This window comes from Asterias amurensis, chromosome 9, assembly GCF_032118995.1.
Source record: "Asterias amurensis chromosome 9, ASM3211899v1".
Classification (NCBI taxonomy): Eukaryota; Metazoa; Echinodermata; class Asteroidea; order Forcipulatida; family Asteriidae; genus Asterias; species Asterias amurensis.
Genome location: NC_092656.1, coordinates 17,931,804 through 17,948,384, shown reverse-complemented (window position 1 = coordinate 17,948,384; position 16,581 = coordinate 17,931,804). Strand labels below are relative to the sequence as shown.

General features: G+C 40.8%; 8 protein-coding genes across 8 annotated transcripts; 7 read left to right on the top strand and 1 right to left on the bottom strand.

The window, feature by feature from the left end:
- Positions 1–795: 795 nt before the first annotated feature.
- Positions 796–1,392, top strand: LOC139941902 (uncharacterized). Its single transcript, XM_071938549.1, has one exon. It carries the CDS (start codon positions 796–798, stop codon positions 1,390–1,392), a length of 597 nt encoding a protein of 198 aa, XP_071794650.1.
- A 1,084-nt stretch (positions 1,393–2,476) lies between these two features.
- Positions 2,477–3,073, top strand: LOC139941901 (uncharacterized). The gene has a single exon (XM_071938548.1). It carries the CDS (start codon positions 2,477–2,479, stop codon positions 3,071–3,073), a length of 597 nt encoding a protein of 198 aa, XP_071794649.1.
- Positions 3,074–4,152: 1,079 nt separating this feature from the next.
- Positions 4,153–4,749, top strand: LOC139941897 (uncharacterized). The gene has a single exon (XM_071938544.1). The coding sequence runs from the start codon at positions 4,153–4,155 to the stop codon at positions 4,747–4,749; it is 597 nt and encodes a 198-aa protein (XP_071794645.1).
- A 1,083-nt stretch (positions 4,750–5,832) lies between these two features.
- On the top strand, positions 5,833–6,429 carry LOC139941896 (uncharacterized). The gene has a single exon (XM_071938542.1). The coding sequence runs from the start codon at positions 5,833–5,835 to the stop codon at positions 6,427–6,429; it is 597 nt and encodes a 198-aa protein (XP_071794643.1).
- A 1,081-nt stretch (positions 6,430–7,510) lies between these two features.
- On the top strand, positions 7,511–8,107 carry LOC139941895 (uncharacterized). Its single transcript, XM_071938541.1, has one exon. The coding sequence runs from the start codon at positions 7,511–7,513 to the stop codon at positions 8,105–8,107; it is 597 nt and encodes a 198-aa protein (XP_071794642.1).
- A 1,080-nt stretch (positions 8,108–9,187) lies between these two features.
- On the top strand, positions 9,188–9,784 carry LOC139941894 (uncharacterized). The gene has a single exon (XM_071938540.1). The coding sequence runs from the start codon at positions 9,188–9,190 to the stop codon at positions 9,782–9,784; it is 597 nt and encodes a 198-aa protein (XP_071794641.1).
- A 1,591-nt stretch (positions 9,785–11,375) lies between these two features.
- LOC139941891 (uncharacterized) lies at positions 11,376–15,282 on the bottom strand. The gene is made up of 3 exons (XM_071938538.1): positions 15,249–15,282; positions 13,693–13,817; positions 11,376–12,771 (listed from the first exon to the last, which is right to left on the bottom strand). Exons 1-3 carry the CDS (start codon positions 15,280–15,282, stop codon positions 12,433–12,435), a joined length of 498 nt encoding a protein of 165 aa, XP_071794639.1. The 3' UTR covers positions 11,376–12,432.
- Position 15,283: 1 nt separating this feature from the next.
- Positions 15,284–15,880, top strand: LOC139941890 (uncharacterized). The gene has a single exon (XM_071938537.1). It carries the CDS (start codon positions 15,284–15,286, stop codon positions 15,878–15,880), a length of 597 nt encoding a protein of 198 aa, XP_071794638.1.
- Positions 15,881–16,581: the final 701 nt, after the last annotated feature.

Sequence of the window (16,581 nt, the reverse complement as noted above, 5' to 3'; positions counted from 1 at the left end):
CAGCGGTGATGTAGGGGGGGGGGGCAGTATGCAACAAAACAAAATGGCGAAACACGATTAATTTGATGTAAACAAACGTACCAATTTACATAAATATGCGGTGTTTGTTAGTTTGTTTGTTTGTTTTCTGAAGGGGGGGGGGGCAATTACAGACACGGGGGGAGGGGGGTTACTCAGAGTGGCGGAAATAGTAAGAATGTATCAACTTGCATGCGACTCCACTGCCTTAAGCACTAATAATGCCCAAATAACAAAAACGAGTTTGTTTCTCGAAATTGTCGCAAGACAATTTTACAACAACTATTGCGTGACTGGATTAATTGACTTGCTAAGATCATCATCATTATTTGAAGCAATAATTAAATGATACATAAATCGATGTAACATTATATGCGACAAAAAAAATGAATAAAATGTCACTATCGGAAACAATGTCATTTCATAGTGGTCGTTTCAGGCTTAGATATTGAGACCTCGTAAAAAAAAATTGTATGCATGGAAAGGTTAGAACTTGACCAACACATCTACAGTTGTGGGGAAATTGTCCGATGCTATTTTAAACAAGAATTTTGCAAATCAGAAGAAAAATGAAACACACTAATTTTGGAGTAAATTCCAGCTCCACACGAACCGCCGAGCCTCGCCGGTTGATTGAGCAGCGTGAATGGACCCAGGGGCTGCTCAGAGCCACCCGTGACCCTTGAAAAAGGCTGACGGTCCGGTGGGTCTCATCAGTATTGCTCGCTGTAAAGCTTCTTACGAAACGATTCCCTCGCATCATCTCTCTCTATCATCATGGCTACCGTGAAAAAGTCTGCAACCGTTCGGGCCCACCCTCCAGCAATCAAGATGGTGGTTGCCGCTATCGTGGCACTGAAGGAGAAAAACGGTTCGTCCAGTCAAGCCATCAGAAAGTACATCAAGGACACATTCAAAGTCGACATGGACAGGCAGGCCGTTTTCATCCGAAAAGCCCTCAATACCGGTGTGCAGAAGGGAGTTCTTATCCAGACCAAGGGCAAGGGAGCTTCCGGTTCATTCAAATTGGACCCAGCAAAGGACAAGGCCAAGGAACAGGCGGAGAAGGTCAAAGAACGAGCCAAGGCCAAGAAAGAGAAGGAGCAAGCAAAGAAAGCAGAGCTGAAAGCCAAGAAAGCAGAGAAAGCCGCAGCCAAGAAGGAGAAGGCCAAGAAAACCAAGATAACCAAGAAGAAGACTCCAAAGAAAATCGTCAAGAAGACACCCACCAAGAAAGTTGCAGCCAAGAAAACAGCAGCCAAGCCAGCAAAGAAAGTCGCCAAGCCCAGCAAAGCCGCAAAGAGTCCAAAGCCAAATGCAAAGAAGGCCACCAAAGCAGCAAAGCCGAAGAAGACCACCAAGCCAAAGAAGTAGTCAGTTCCCACCCGGGACAATCAACCAAACCAAACGGCTCTTTTCAGAGCCACAACTTACAAAAAGAGACTATTACCTGCATTTGTCTAGGAAAAATAATTAAAAATAAAATAATCACATCGGCAGATAATTTATTTGTTTCGATAAAAAAAATATATCCAAAATATTAAATACATAAATATTACATAAATAAGTAACTAGTTTGATCAAAAACACTATGAAACATAAACAAAATGGCGAAAAACGATGGATCTAATAAAAACAAACCCACAAGTTTACATAAAAGCAGCGGTGATGTAGGGGGGGGGGGCAGTATGCAACAAAACAAAATGGCGAAACACGATTAATTTGATGTAAACAAACGTACCAATTTACATAAATATGCGGTGTTTGTTAGTTTGTTTGTTTGTTTTCTGAAGGGGGGGGGGGGGGCAATTACAGACACGGGGGGAGGGGGGTTACTCAGAGTGGCGGAAATAGTAAGAATGTATCAACTTGCATGCGACTCCACTGCCTTAAGCACTAATAATGCCCAAATAACAAAAACGAGTTTGTTTCTCGAAATTGTCGCAAGACAATTTTACAACAACTATTGCGTGACTGGATTAATTGACTTGCTAAGATCATCATCATTATTTGAAGCAATAATTAAATGATACATAAATCGATGTAACATTATATGCGACAAAAAAAATGAATAAAATGTCACTATCGGAAACAATGTCATTTCATAGTGGTCGTTTCAGGCTTAGATATTGAGACCTCGTAAAAAAAAATTGTATGCATGGAAAGGTTAGAACTTGACCAACACATCTACAGTTGTGGGGAAATTGTCCGATGCTATTTTAAACAAGAATTTTGCAAATCAGAAGAAAAATGAAACACACTAATTTTGGAGTAAATTCCAGCTCCACACGAACCGCCGAGCCTCGCCGGTTGATTGAGCAGCGTGAATGGACCCAGGGGCTGCTCAGAGCCACCCGTGACCCTTGAAAAAGGCTGACGGTCCGGTGGGTCTCATCAGTATTGCTCGCTGTAAAGCTTCTTACGAAACGATTCCCTCGCATCATCTCTCTCTATCATCATGGCTACCGTGAAAAAGTCTGCAACCGTTCGGGCCCACCCTCCAGCAATCAAGATGGTGGTTGCCGCTATCGTGGCACTGAAGGAGAAAAACGGTTCGTCCAGTAAAGCCATCAGAAAGTACATCAAGGACACATTCCAAGTCGACATGGACAGGCAGGCCGTTTTCATCCGAAAAGCCCTCAATACCGGTGTGCAGAAGGGAGTTCTTATCCAGACCAAGGGCAAGGGAGCTTCCGGTTCATTCAAATTGGACCCAGCAAAGGACAAGGCCAAGGAACAGGCGGAGAAGGTCAAAGAACGAGCCAAGGCCAAGAAAGAGAAGGAGCAAGCAAAGAAAGCAGAGCTGAAAGCCAAGAAAGCAGAGAAAGCCGCAGCCAAGAAGGAGAAGGCCAAGAAAACCAAGATAACCAAGAAGAAGACTCCAAAGAAAATCGTCAAGAAGACACCCACCAAGAAAGTTGCAGCCAAGAAAACAGCAGCCAAGCCAGCAAAGAAAGTCGCCAAGCCCAGCAAAGCCGCAAAGAGTCCAAAGCCAAATGCAAAGAAGGCCACCAAAGCAGCAAAGCCGAAGAAGACCACCAAGCCAAAGAAGTAGTCAGTTCCCACCCGGGACAATCAACCAAACCAAACGGCTCTTTTCAGAGCCACAACTTACAAAAAGAGACTATTACCTGCATTTGTCTAGGAAAAATAATTAAAAATAAAATAATCACATCGGCAGATAATTTATTTGTTTCGATAAAAAAAATATATCCAAAATATTAAATACATAAATATTACATAAATAAGTAACTAGTTTGATCAAAAACACTATGAAACATAAACAAAATGGCGAAAAACGATGGATCTAATAAAAACAAACCCACAAGTTTACATAAAAGCAGCGGTGATGTAGGGGGGGGGGGCATTATGCAACAAAACAAAATGGCGAAACACGATTAATTTGATGTAAACAAACGTACCAATTTACATAAATATGCGGTGTTTGTTAGTTTGTTTGTTTGTTTTCTGAAGGGGGGGGGCAATTACAGACACGGGGGGAGGGGGTTTACTCAGAGTGGCGGAAATAGTAAGAATGTATCAACTTGCATGCGACTCCACTGCCTTAAGCACTAATAATGCCCAAATAACAAAAACGAGTTTGTTTCTCGAAATTGTCGCAAGACAATTTTACAACAACTATTGCGTGACTGGATTAATTGACTTGCTAAGATCATCATCATTATTTGAAGCAATAATTATATGATACATAAATCGATGTAACATTATATGCGACAAAAAAAATGAATAAAATGTCACTATCGGAAACAATGTCATTTCATAGTGGTCGTTTCAGGCTTAGATATTGAGACCTCGTAAAAAAAAATTGTATGCATGGAAAGGTTAGAACTTGACCAACACATCTACAGTTGTGGGGAAATTGTCCGATGCTATTTTAAACAAGAATTTTGCAAATCAGAAGAAAAATGAAACACACTAATATTGGAGTAAATTCCAGCTCCACACGAACCGCCGAGCCTCGCCGGTTGATTGAGCAGCGTGAATGGACCCAGGGGCTGCTCAGAGCCACCCGTGACCCTTGAAAAAGGCTGACGGTCCGGTGGGTCTCATCAGTATTGCTCGCTGTGAAGCTTCTTACGAAACGATTCCCTCGCATCATCTCTCTCTATCATCATGGCTACCGTGAAAAAGTCTGCAACCGTTCGGGCCCACCCTCCAGCAATCAAGATGGTGGTTGCCGCTATCGTGGCACTGAAGGAGAAAAACGGTTCGTCCAGTCAAGCCATCAGAAAGTACATCAAGGACACATTCCAAGTCGACATGGACAGGCAGGCCGTTTTCATCCGAAAAGCCCTCAATACCGGTGTGCAGAAGGGAGTTCTTATCCAGACCAAGGGCAAGGGAGCTTCCGGTTCATTCAAATTGGACCCAGCAAAGGACAAGGCCAAGGAACAGGCGGAGAAGGTCAAAGAACGAGCCAAGGCCAAGAAAGAGAAGGAGCAAGCAAAGAAAGCAGAGCTGAAAGCCAAGAAAGCAGAGAAAGCCGCAGCCAAGAAGGAGAAGGCCAAGAAAACCAAGATAACCAAGAAGAAGACTCCAAAGAAAATCGTCAAGAAGACACCCACCAAGAAAGTTGCAGCCAAGAAAACAGCAGCCAAGCCAGCAAAGAAAGTCGCCAAGCCCAGCAAAGCCGCAAAGAGTCCAAAGCCAAATGCAAAGAAGGCCACCAAAGCAGCAAAGCCGAAGAAGACCACCAAGCCAAAGAAGTAGTCATTTCCCACCCGGGACAATCAACCAAACCAAACGGCTCTTTTCAGAGCCACAACTTACAAAAAGAGACTATTACCTGCATTTGTCTAGGAAAAATAATTAAAAATAAAATAATCACATCGGCAGATAATTTATTTGTTTCGATAAAAAAAATATATCCAAAATATTAAATACATAAATATTACATAAATAAGTAACTAGTTTGATCAAAAACACTATGAAACATAAACAAAATGGCGAAAAACGATGGATCTAATAAAAACAAACCCACAAGTTTACATAAAAGCAGCGGTGATGTAGGGGGGGGGCATTATGCAACAAAACAAAATGGCGAAACACGATTAATTTGATGTAAACAAACGTACCAATTTACATAAATATGCGGTGTTTGTTAGTTTGTTTGTTTGTTTTCTGAAGGGGGGGGGGGGGGGCAATTACAGACACGGGGGGAGGGGGGTTACTCAGAGTGGCGGAAATAGTAAGAATGTATCAACTTGCATGCGACTCCACTGCCTTAAGCACTAATAATGCCCAAATAACAAAAACGAGTTTGTTTCTCGAAATTGTCGCAAGACAATTTTACAACAACTATTGCGTGACTGGATTAATTGACTTGCTAAGATCATCATCATTATTTGAAGCAATAATTAAATGATACATAAATCGATGTAACATTATATGCGACAAAAAAAATGAATAAAATGTCACTATCGGAAACAATGTCATTTCATAGTGGTCGTTTCAGGCTTAGATATTGAGACCTCGTAAAAAAAAATTGTATGCATGGAAAGGTTAGAACTTGACCAACACATCTACAGTTGTGGGGAAATTGTCCGATGCTATTTTAAACAAGAATTTTGCAAATCAGAAGAAAAATGAAACACACTAATTTTGGAGTAAATTCCAGCTCCACACGAACCGCCGAGCCTCGCCGGTTGATTGAGCAGCGTGAATGGACCCAGGGGCTGCTCAGAGCCACCCGTGACCCTTGAAAAAGGCTGACGGTCCGGTGGGTCTCATCAGTATTGCTCGCTGTAAAGCTTCTTACGAAACGATTCCCTCGCATCATCTCTCTCTATCATCATGGCTACCGTGAAAAAGTCTGCAACCGTTCGGGCCCACCCTCCAGCAATCAAGATGGTGGTTGCCGCTATCGTGGCACTGAAGGAGAAAAACGGTTCGTCCAGTAAAGCCATCAGAAAGTACATCAAGGACACATTCCAAGTCGACATGGACAGGCAGGCCGTTTTCATCCGAAAAGCCCTCAATACCGGTGTGCAGAAGGGAGTTCTTATCCAGACCAAGGGCAAGGGAGCTTCCGGTTCATTCAAATTGGACCCAGCAAAGGACAAGGCCAAGGAACAGGCGGAGAAGGTCAAAGAACGAGCCAAGGCCAAGAAAGAGAAGGAGCAAGCAAAGAAAGCAGAGCTGAAAGCCAAGAAAGCAGAGAAAGCCGCAGCCAAGAAGGAGAAGGCCAAGAAAACCAAGATAACCAAGAAGAAGACTCCAAAGAAAATCGTCAAGAAGACACCCACCAAGAAAGTTGCAGCCAAGAAAACAGCAGCCAAGCCAGCAAAGAAAGTCGCCAAGCCCAGCAAAGCCGCAAAGAGTCCAAAGCCAAATGCAAAGAAGGCCACCAAAGCAGCAAAGCCGAAGAAGACCACCAAGCCAAAGAAGTAGTCAGTTCCCACCCGGGACAATCAACCAAACCAAACGGCTCTTTTCAGAGCCACAACTTACAAAAAGAGACTATTACCTGCATTTGTCTAGGAAAAATAATTAAAAATAAAATAATCACATCGGCAGATAATTTATTTGTTTCGATAAAAAAAATATATCCAAAATATTAAATACATAAATATTACATAAATAAGTAACTAGTTTGATCAAAAACACTATGAAACATAAACAAAATGGCGAAAAACGATGGATCTAATAAAAACAAACCCACAAGTTTACATAAAAGCAGCGGTGATGTAGGGGGGGGGGGGCATTATGCAACAAAACAAAATGGCGAAACACGATTAATTTGATGTAAACAAACGTACCAATTTACATAAATATGCGGTGTTTGTTAGTTTGTTTGTTTGTTTTCTGAAGGGGGGGGGGCAATTACAGACACGGGGGGAGGGGGTTTACTCAGAGTGGCGGAAATAGTAAGAATGTATCAACTTGCATGCGACTCCACTGCCTTAAGCACTAATAATGCCCAAATAACAAAAACGAGTTTGTTTCTCGAAATTGTCGCAAGACAATTTTACAACAACTATTGCGTGACTGGATTAATTGACTTGCTAAGATCATCATCATTATTTGAAGCAATAATTATATGATACATAAATCGATGTAACATTATATGCGACAAAAAAAATGAATAAAATGTCACTATCGGAAACAATGTCATTTCATAGTGGTCGTTTCAGGCTTAGATATTGAGACCTCGTAAAAAAAAATTGTATGCATGGAAAGGTTAGAACTTGACCAACACATCTACAGTTGTGGGGAAATTGTCCGATGCTATTTTAAACAAGAATTTTGCAAATCAGAAGAAAAATGAAACACACTAATTTTGGAGTAAATTCCAGCTCCACACGAACCGCCGAGCCTCGCCGGTTGATTGAGCAGCGTGAATGGACCCAGGGGCTGCTCAGAGCCACCCGTGACCCTTGAAAAAGGCTGACGGTCCGGTGGGTCTCATCAGTATTGCTCGCTGTAAAGCTTCTTACGAAACGATTCCCTCGCATCATCTCTCTCTATCATCATGGCTACCGTGAAAAAGTCTGCAACCGTTCGGGCCCACCCTCCAGCAATCAAGATGGTGGTTGCCGCTATCGTGGCACTGAAGGAGAAAAACGGTTCGTCCAGTAAAGCCATCAGAAAGTACATCAAGGACACATTCCAAGTCGACATGGACAGGCAGGCCGTTTTCATCCGAAAAGCCCTCAATACCGGTGTGCAGAAGGGAGTTCTTATCCAGACCAAGGGCAAGGGAGCTTCCGGTTCATTCAAATTGGACCCAGCAAAGGACAAGGCCAAGGAACAGGCGGAGAAGGTCAAAGAACGAGCCAAGGCCAAGAAAGAGAAGGAGCAAGCAAAGAAAGCAGAGCTGAAAGCCAAGAAAGCAGAGAAAGCCGCAGCCAAGAAGGAGAAGGCCAAGAAAACCAAGATAACCAAGAAGAAGACTCCAAAGAAAATCGTCAAGAAGACACCCACCAAGAAAGTTGCAGCCAAGAAAACAGCAGCCAAGCCAGCAAAGAAAGTCGCCAAGCCCAGCAAAGCCGCAAAGAGTCCAAAGCCAAATGCAAAGAAGGCCACCAAAGCAGCAAAGCCGAAGAAGACCACCAAGCCAAAGAAGTAGTCAGTTCCCACCCGGGACAATCAACCAAACCAAACGGCTCTTTTCAGAGCCACAACTTACAAAAAGAGACTATTACCTGCATTTGTCTAGGAAAAATAATTAAAAATAAAATAATCACATCGGCAGATAATTTATTTGTTTCGATAAAAAAAATATATCCAAAATATTAAATACATAAATATTACATAAATAAGTAACTAGTTTGATCAAAAACACTATGAAACATAAACAAAATGGCGAAAAACGATGGATCTAATAAAAACAAACCCACAAGTTTACATAAAAGCAGCGGTGATGTAGGGGGGGGGCATTATGCAACAAAACAAAATGGCGAAACACGATTAATTTGATGTAAACAAACGTACCAATTTACATAAATATGCGGTGTTTGTTAGTTTGTTTGTTTGTTTTCTGAAGGGGGGGGGGGGCAATTACAGACACGGGGGGAGGGGGGTTACTCAGAGTGGCGGAAATAGTAAGAATGTATCAACTTGCATGCGACTCCACTGCCTTAAGCACTAATAATGCCCAAATAACAAAAACGAGTTTGTTTCTCGAAATTGTCGCAAGACAATTTTACAACAACTATTGCGTGACTGGATTAATTGACTTGCTAAGATCATCATCATTATTTGAAGCAATAATTAAATGATACATAAATCGATGTAACATTATATGCGACAAAAAAAATGAATAAAATGTCACTATCGGAAACAATGTCATTTCATAGTGGTCGTTTCAGGCTTAGATATTGAGACCTCGTAAAAAAAAATTGTATGCATGGAAAGGTTAGAACTTGACCAACACATCTACAGTTGTGGGGAAATTGTCCGATGCTATTTTAAACAAGAATTTTGCAAATCAGAAGAAAAATGAAACACACTAATATTGGAGTAAATTCCAGCTCCACACGAACCGCCGAGCCTCGCCGGTTGATTGAGCAGCGTGAATGGACCCAGGGGCTGCTCAGAGCCACCCGTGACCCTTGAAAAAGGCTGACGGTCCGGTGGGTCTCATCAGTATTGCTCGCTGTGAAGCTTCTTACGAAACGATTCCCTCGCATCATCTCTCTCTATCATCATGGCTACCGTGAAAAAGTCTGCAACCGTTCGGGCCCACCCTCCAGCAATCAAGATGGTGGTTGCCGCTATCGTGGCACTGAAGGAGAAAAACGGTTCGTCCAGTCAAGCCATCAGAAAGTACATCAAGGACACATTCAAAGTCGACATGGACAGGCAGGCCGTTTTCATCCGAAAAGCCCTCAATACCGGTGTGCAGAAGGGAGTTCTTATCCAGACCAAGGGCAAGGGAGCTTCCGGTTCATTCAAATTGGACCCAGCAAAGGACAAGGCCAAGGAACAGGCGGAGAAGGTCAAAGAACGAGCCAAGGCCAAGAAAGAGAAGGAGCAAGCAAAGAAAGCAGAGCTGAAAGCCAAGAAAGCAGAGAAAGCCGCAGCCAAGAAGGAGAAGGCCAAGAAAACCAAGATAACCAAGAAGAAGACTCCAAAGAAAATCGTCAAGAAGACACCCACCAAGAAAGTTGCAGCCAAGAAAACAGCAGCCAAGCCAGCAAAGAAAGTCGCCAAGCCCAGCAAAGCCGCAAAGAGTCCAAAGCCAAATGCAAAGAAGGCCACCAAAGCAGCAAAGCCGAAGAAGACCACCAAGCCAAAGAAGTAGTCAGTTCCCACCCGGGACAATCAACCAAACCAAACGGCTCTTTTCAGAGCCACAACTTACAAAAAGAGACTATTACCTGCATTTGTCTAGGAAAAATAATTAAAAATAAAATAATCACATCGGCAGATAATTTATTTGTTTCGATAAAAAAAATATATCCAAAATATTAAATACATAAATATTACATAAATAAGTAACTAGTTTGATCAAAAACACTATGAAACATAAACAAAATGGCGAAAAACGATGGATCTAATAAAAACAAACCCACAAGTTTACATAAAAGCAGCGGTGATGTAGGGGGGGGGGGCATTATGCAACAAAACAAAATGGCGAAACGCGATTAATTTGATGTAAACAAACGTACCAATTTACATAAATATGCGGTGTTTGTTAGTTTGTTTGTTTGTTTTCTGAAGGGGGGGGGGGCAATTACAGACACGGGGGGAGGGGGGTTACTCAGAGTGGCGGAAATAGTAAGAATGTATCAACTTGCATGCGACTCCACTGCCTTAAGCACTAATAATGCCCAAATAACAAAAACGAGTTTGTTTCTCGAAATTGTCGCAAGACAATTTTACAACAACTATTGCGTGACTGGATTAATTGACTTGCTAAGATCATCATCATTATTTGAAGCAATAATTAAATGATACATAAATCGATGTAACATTATATGCGACAAAAAAAATGAATAAAATGTCACTATCGGAAACAATGTCATTTCATAGTGGTCGTTTCAGGCTTAGATATTGAGACCTCGTAAAAAAAAATTGTATGCATGGAAAGGTTAGAACTTGACCAACACATCTACAGTTGTGGGGAAATTGTCCGATGCTATTTTAAACAAGAATTTTGCAAATCAGAAGAAAAATGAAACACACTAATATTGGAGTAAATTCCAGCTCCACACGAACCGCCGAGCCTCGCCGGTTGATTGAGCAGCGTGAATGGACCCAGGGGCTGCTCAGAGCCACCCGTGACCCTTGAAAAAGGCTGACGGTCCGGTGGGTCTCATCAGTATTGCTCGCTGTAAAGCTTCTTACGAAACGATTCCCTCGCATCATCTCTCTCTACACTGTAAAAAAATTGGGTAAAATATTGCCCAACTTTTTACCCAACTAAGGGCGAATAGTGAACTCCTCCAACTTTTGGGCAAAATATTACCCATTCAAATTGGGCAAACTTTTTGCCCATTACTTGGGTAATCAAACTTATCCCAACAGTTGGGCAGTATCTTTCACCAACTTATTGGGTAAAAACTATTTAACCATAAGATGAGCACAATTTGCCGCCAACCGTTGGTTAAAATTTAACCAGTTATTGAGTAAATATGTTCACCCATTTAATGGTAAAATTGTGCTTAATTCGACCAACTATTGGGTCTATTATTGTCTACAGTTGGTCATTTTATAACCGCTATAATGATAGATTGCTGTCCAACCCTTTGCCCAATGTTGAGCGAGGTTGTTCAACTGTTGGTAAACTACGCCATTGACATACAGAAAACAAACCTGACAACAATCTTGATTGAATCGATGATTTGATTTATTGCACTTAATTTGTAAAATCACATACTTCAAAACCGCAACAAGTTAAAACAGTTCACTTAAAAAATACTCTTTCAAAATTATTTATTTGAAATGTTTGTATCAGGCCTATTTCAGTTAGAGTTATCCACTATGCATCTTAATTTTGCAATCAATGAAATGTTTTGCAGTCCAAATCAAGGTTTATCTCTTGCAATTACACAATAATTTTGTTTTGACAAACAAGTCAATCACTCTCCTTCAATAATAATATTTGAAGGTAAAACTTTGTCCGCAACAATATTTTAAAACTTGTAAATATTTTCAAAACTTTTAGAACAAAACAAATTTAAAGCAAAATAATGATAGAAAAATACATTCTATGAAATTGGAACCAGGACCCAATTTCGACTCTGCTTATTGTCAGCAAAGAACTGGCGCTTACGGCGGAAGCAGGGAATTCTGCGCTTATGTCAAGCGTATCTCACAGGTTAGTAGGGAATGTTTGCTTGAGGCTACTAGGCATTATTTGCTTACACACAACTAGCGCAGAACTTTGGCGCTATCACAGTAAGCATAGAATGGTGATTGTAAGCGTAGAACTCAGCGATAAGCAGAGCCATGAAAAGGGGCCCTGGTTGGGCCCAATTCATAAAACCTGCAAGCACAACAAATTTGCTGAGCACAAAAATTTGTTTGTTTAGCAAGAAAAAGTTACCAGCTAGAACACCATACAGTTATCATTGCTGCGACTAACCCAGTCATTCATTAGTCTTTGTTTTATCGTTTGTGTGTTTGTTCATAATGTGCTTCTATGACCAATGCACCTAAAATCAGTCACTACTTTTTAAGTGTCCTTTTTTTTTTTAATGCAATGTAACATTTTAATTAAATTTACTGTGTATAAGCTAACCAAGAGGTAACTTTCAAATTAAAAACAAAACCTCTTTTTAACATTTACACAACTTTATCGAAGTAACTTTAAACTAGTATTTCAGAAGTAATTTTTTACTGAAGCAGTGAAAACATCACATGCACAGTAATTTTACTTGAACAACAAAACAGTTATAACCCTGATCTCCTCTTTTTTATACAAGCAAAACTTGTAACACAGTGTGGCTAAGGTGCAAGTGTCTTGTAGGAAATAAATGCACGTAAGGCCCTCATTGTGTTTGACTCCTTTCTCCCTTTGAGTGCCTGCTTGAACACAAATGACTGAAAGAAAGACCACAGCCCTTTGCAGCTGTCTTGATAACTACAGTCCAACACAAAGTGTAGTTTATAGCAAATGTCCACAGCTTTCAACAATGAGGACTGTGGCAGAGCTTGCTTCTCCACTATGACGAAGATGTCTGTTGGTTGAAGTTCACTTACGTCTCGATGCAATGCCAGTATGAATGGTTGAGGACGCTTCTCTGAATCGATTTTCTTCAAGTAGGCTGGGATGTTAGTTATATCCTGCAATAACATTTAGAAATTAAAAAAATTAGTTTAAATATCTTAAATAGTATTCATAAATACCTCAGACAGTTTCGCTATTCCTAGTGGTGGAGAGCGCTTCACGTGGGGGTGTTTAAACGGTTGATAATGACAAGCTGGAGCTCTGTTTATAACCGGTTGTTTTCTGATATTACGCGCTAGTCTTGGTGCAAGACGTTTCTTGTTATGGGCGATGTCGGTGAGTTGGCCGTGATGTGTGTGAAAGGAAAACGAGAACGTCTTGCACCAAGACTATACGTGCACGAACAAAACCGGAAATTGTAGAATGTAGAAAATAGGCGTCTCAGTCATAACAATGCGATACACGAACGTACAGAGCTCAAGCACGTCGGAAAGGGATAAGTTTTACACAGTTTCTTATTTTATTACGCTTTTTAACCAAAAAGGCATTATGAATGAGATTAAAAGAGCAGTGACTCGTTCTTTAACGGCCGTTTAAAACCTTCGGGCCTCGGGACTTTATCACACGGCAACGACCCTGCCTGTTTTAAACGGCCTTTAAAAAACTCATTGCTACCCTTTTATTACCTTATTAATATTCATTGACACACCATTTTTCAGTATTTAAACAAAGTGCCAGTTTCATGGTACATGTACTCCATATTACACTATCCTGCACTTGTACCATTCTGTGCAGTGAGTTACTATTGCACCTTTATAATGACAACACTTTTCACCCACAACGATTATGAATACACAACTATCACTTTCATTAGATAAACGAGTCAGTCTAGAGGACTATTAAGACCAAAATTTACAAAAAAAAACTTTGACTGTTTCGGTCTGAAAATTAGACAGGGGTCACATAAATGACAGATAGCATTGTGATCAAAGGAGAAGACTTTGAGGTTACTAATCAGCTATCAGAACTGTACTTACCGGTTGGGTATCAATAAATGCTTCTCGCTTAGAAGCATTGCTGGAGGAACATCTGCCACCTGCTGCCTTTCTCTGTCCCTCAAAAATAAGAGGCAGGAAAAATAGAGACAAGTTGGTTTGCTGATCTGTGTAGAAACAATACAAAAATAATATGTATAAGGTTTGTGTTTTAATTCTGTGTACCTATGCTTGACTGTGTCATATTATCATACCATAATTTTATTTACCAAGTATAAAATGATGGCGTGAGGGTCAAGTTAAAAAGTAATAATTAACAATGATGACATCAATTACCCCTTTCTTTACAGGTTTGGGCGTTGACTCTGGCCTATTAGACTCCAAAGAAAATCGTCAAGAAGACACCCACCAAGAAAGTTGCAGCCAAGAAAACAGCAGCCAAGCCAGCAAAGAAAGTCGCCAAGCCCAGCAAAGCCGCAAAGAGTCCAAAGCCAAATGCAAAGAAGGCCACCAAAGCAGCAAAGCCGAAGAAGACCACCAAGCCAAAGAAGTAGTCAGTTCCCACCCGGGACAATCAACCAAACCAAACGGCTCTTTTCAGAGCCACAACTTACAAAAAGAGACTATTACCTGCATTTGTCTAGGAAAAATAATTAAAAATAAAATAATCACATCGGCAGATAATTTATTTGTTTCGATAAAAAAAATATATCCAAAATATTAAATACATAAATATTACATAAATAAGTAACTAGTTTGATCAAAAACACTATGAAACATAAACAAAATGGCGAAAAACGATGGATCTAATAAAAACAAACCCACAAGTTTACATAAAAGCAGCGGTGATGTAGGGGGGGGGCATTATGCAACAAAACAAAATGGCGAAACACGATTAATTTGATGTAAACAAACGTACCAATTTACATAAATATGCGGTGTTTGTTAGTTTGTTTGTTTGTTTTCTGAAGGGGGGGGGGGCAATTACAGACACGGGGGGAGGGGGGTTACTCAGAGTGGCGGAAATAGTAAGAATGTATCAACTTGCATGCGACTCCACTGCCTTAAGCACTAATAATGCCCAAATAACAAAAACGAGTTTGTTTCTCGAAATTGTCGCAAGACAATTTTACAACAACTATTGCGTGACTGGATTAATTGACTTGCTAAGATCATCATCATTATTTGAAGCAATAATTAAATGATACATAAATCGATGTAACATTATATGCGACAAAAAAAATGAATAAAATGTCACTATCGGAAACAATGTCATTTCATAGTGGTCGTTTCAGGCTTAGATATTGAGACCTCGTAAAAAAAAATTGTATGCATGGAAAGGTTAGAACTTGACCAACACATCTACAGTTGTGGGGAAATTGTCCGATGCTATTTTAAACAAGAATTTTGCAAATCAGAAGAAAAATGAAACACACTAATATTGGAGTAAATTCCAGCTCCACACGAACCGCCGAGCCTCGCCGGTTGATTGAGCAGCGTGAATGGACCCAGGGGCTGCTCAGAGCCACCCGTGACCCTTGAAAAAGGCTGACGGTCCGGTGGGTCTCATCAGTATTGCTCGCTGTAAAGCTTCTTACGAAACGATTCCCTCGCATCATCTCTCTCTATCATCATGGCTACCGTGAAAAAGTCTGCAACCGTTCGGGCCCACCCTCCAGCAATCAAGATGGTGGTTGCCGCTATCGTGGCACTGAAGGAGAAAAACGGTTCGTCCAGTCAAGCCATCAGAAAGTACATCAAGGACACATTCAAAGTCGACATGGACAGGCAGGCCGTTTTCATCCGAAAAGCCCTCAATACCGGTGTGCAGAAGGGAGTTCTTATCCAGACCAAGGGCAAGGGAGCTTCCGGTTCATTCAAATTGGACCCAGCAAAGGACAAGGCCAAGGAACAGGCGGAGAAGGTCAAAGAACGAGCCAAGGCCAAGAAAGAGAAGGAGCAAGCAAAGAAAGCAGAGCTGAAAGCCAAGAAAGCAGAGAAAGCCGCAGCCAAGAAGGAGAAGGCCAAGAAAACCAAGATAACCAAGAAGAAAACTCCAAAGAAAATCGTCAAGAAGACACCCACCAAGAAAGTTGCAGCCAAGAAAACAGCAGCCAAGCCAGCAAAGAAAGTCGCCAAGCCCAGCAAAGCCGCAAAGAGTCCAAAGCCAAATGCAAAGAAGGCCACCAAAGCAGCAAAGCCGAAGAAGACCACCAAGCCAAAGAAGTAGTCAGTTCCCACCCGGGACAATCAACCAAACCAAACGGCTCTTTTCAGAGCCACAACTTACAAAAAGAGACTATTACCTGCATTTGTCTAGGAAAAATAATTAAAAATAAAATAATCACATCGGCAGATAATTTATTTGTTTCGATAAAAAAAATATATCCAAAATATTAAATACATAAATATTACATAAATAAGTAACTAGTTTGATCAAAAACACTATGAAACATAAACAAAATGGCGAAAAACGATGGATCTAATAAAAACAAACCCACAAGTTTACATAAAAGCAGCGGTGATGTAGGGGGGGGGGCATTATGCAACAAAACAAAATGGCGAAACACGATTAATTTGATGTAAACAAACGTACCAATTTACATAAATATGCGGTGTTTGTTAGTTTGTTTGTTTGTTTTCTGAAGGGGGGGGGCAATTACAGACACGGGGGGAGGGGGGTTACTCAGAGTGGCGGAAATAGTAAGAATGTATCAACTTGCATGCGACTCCACTGCCTTAAGCACTAATAATGCCCAAATAACAAAAACGAGTTTGTTTCTCGAAATTGTCGCAAGACAATTTTACAACAACTATTGCGTGACTGGATTAATTGACTTGCTAAGATCATCATCATTATTTGAAGCAATAATTAAATGATACATAAATCGATGTAACATTATATGCGACAAAAAAAATGAATAAAATGTC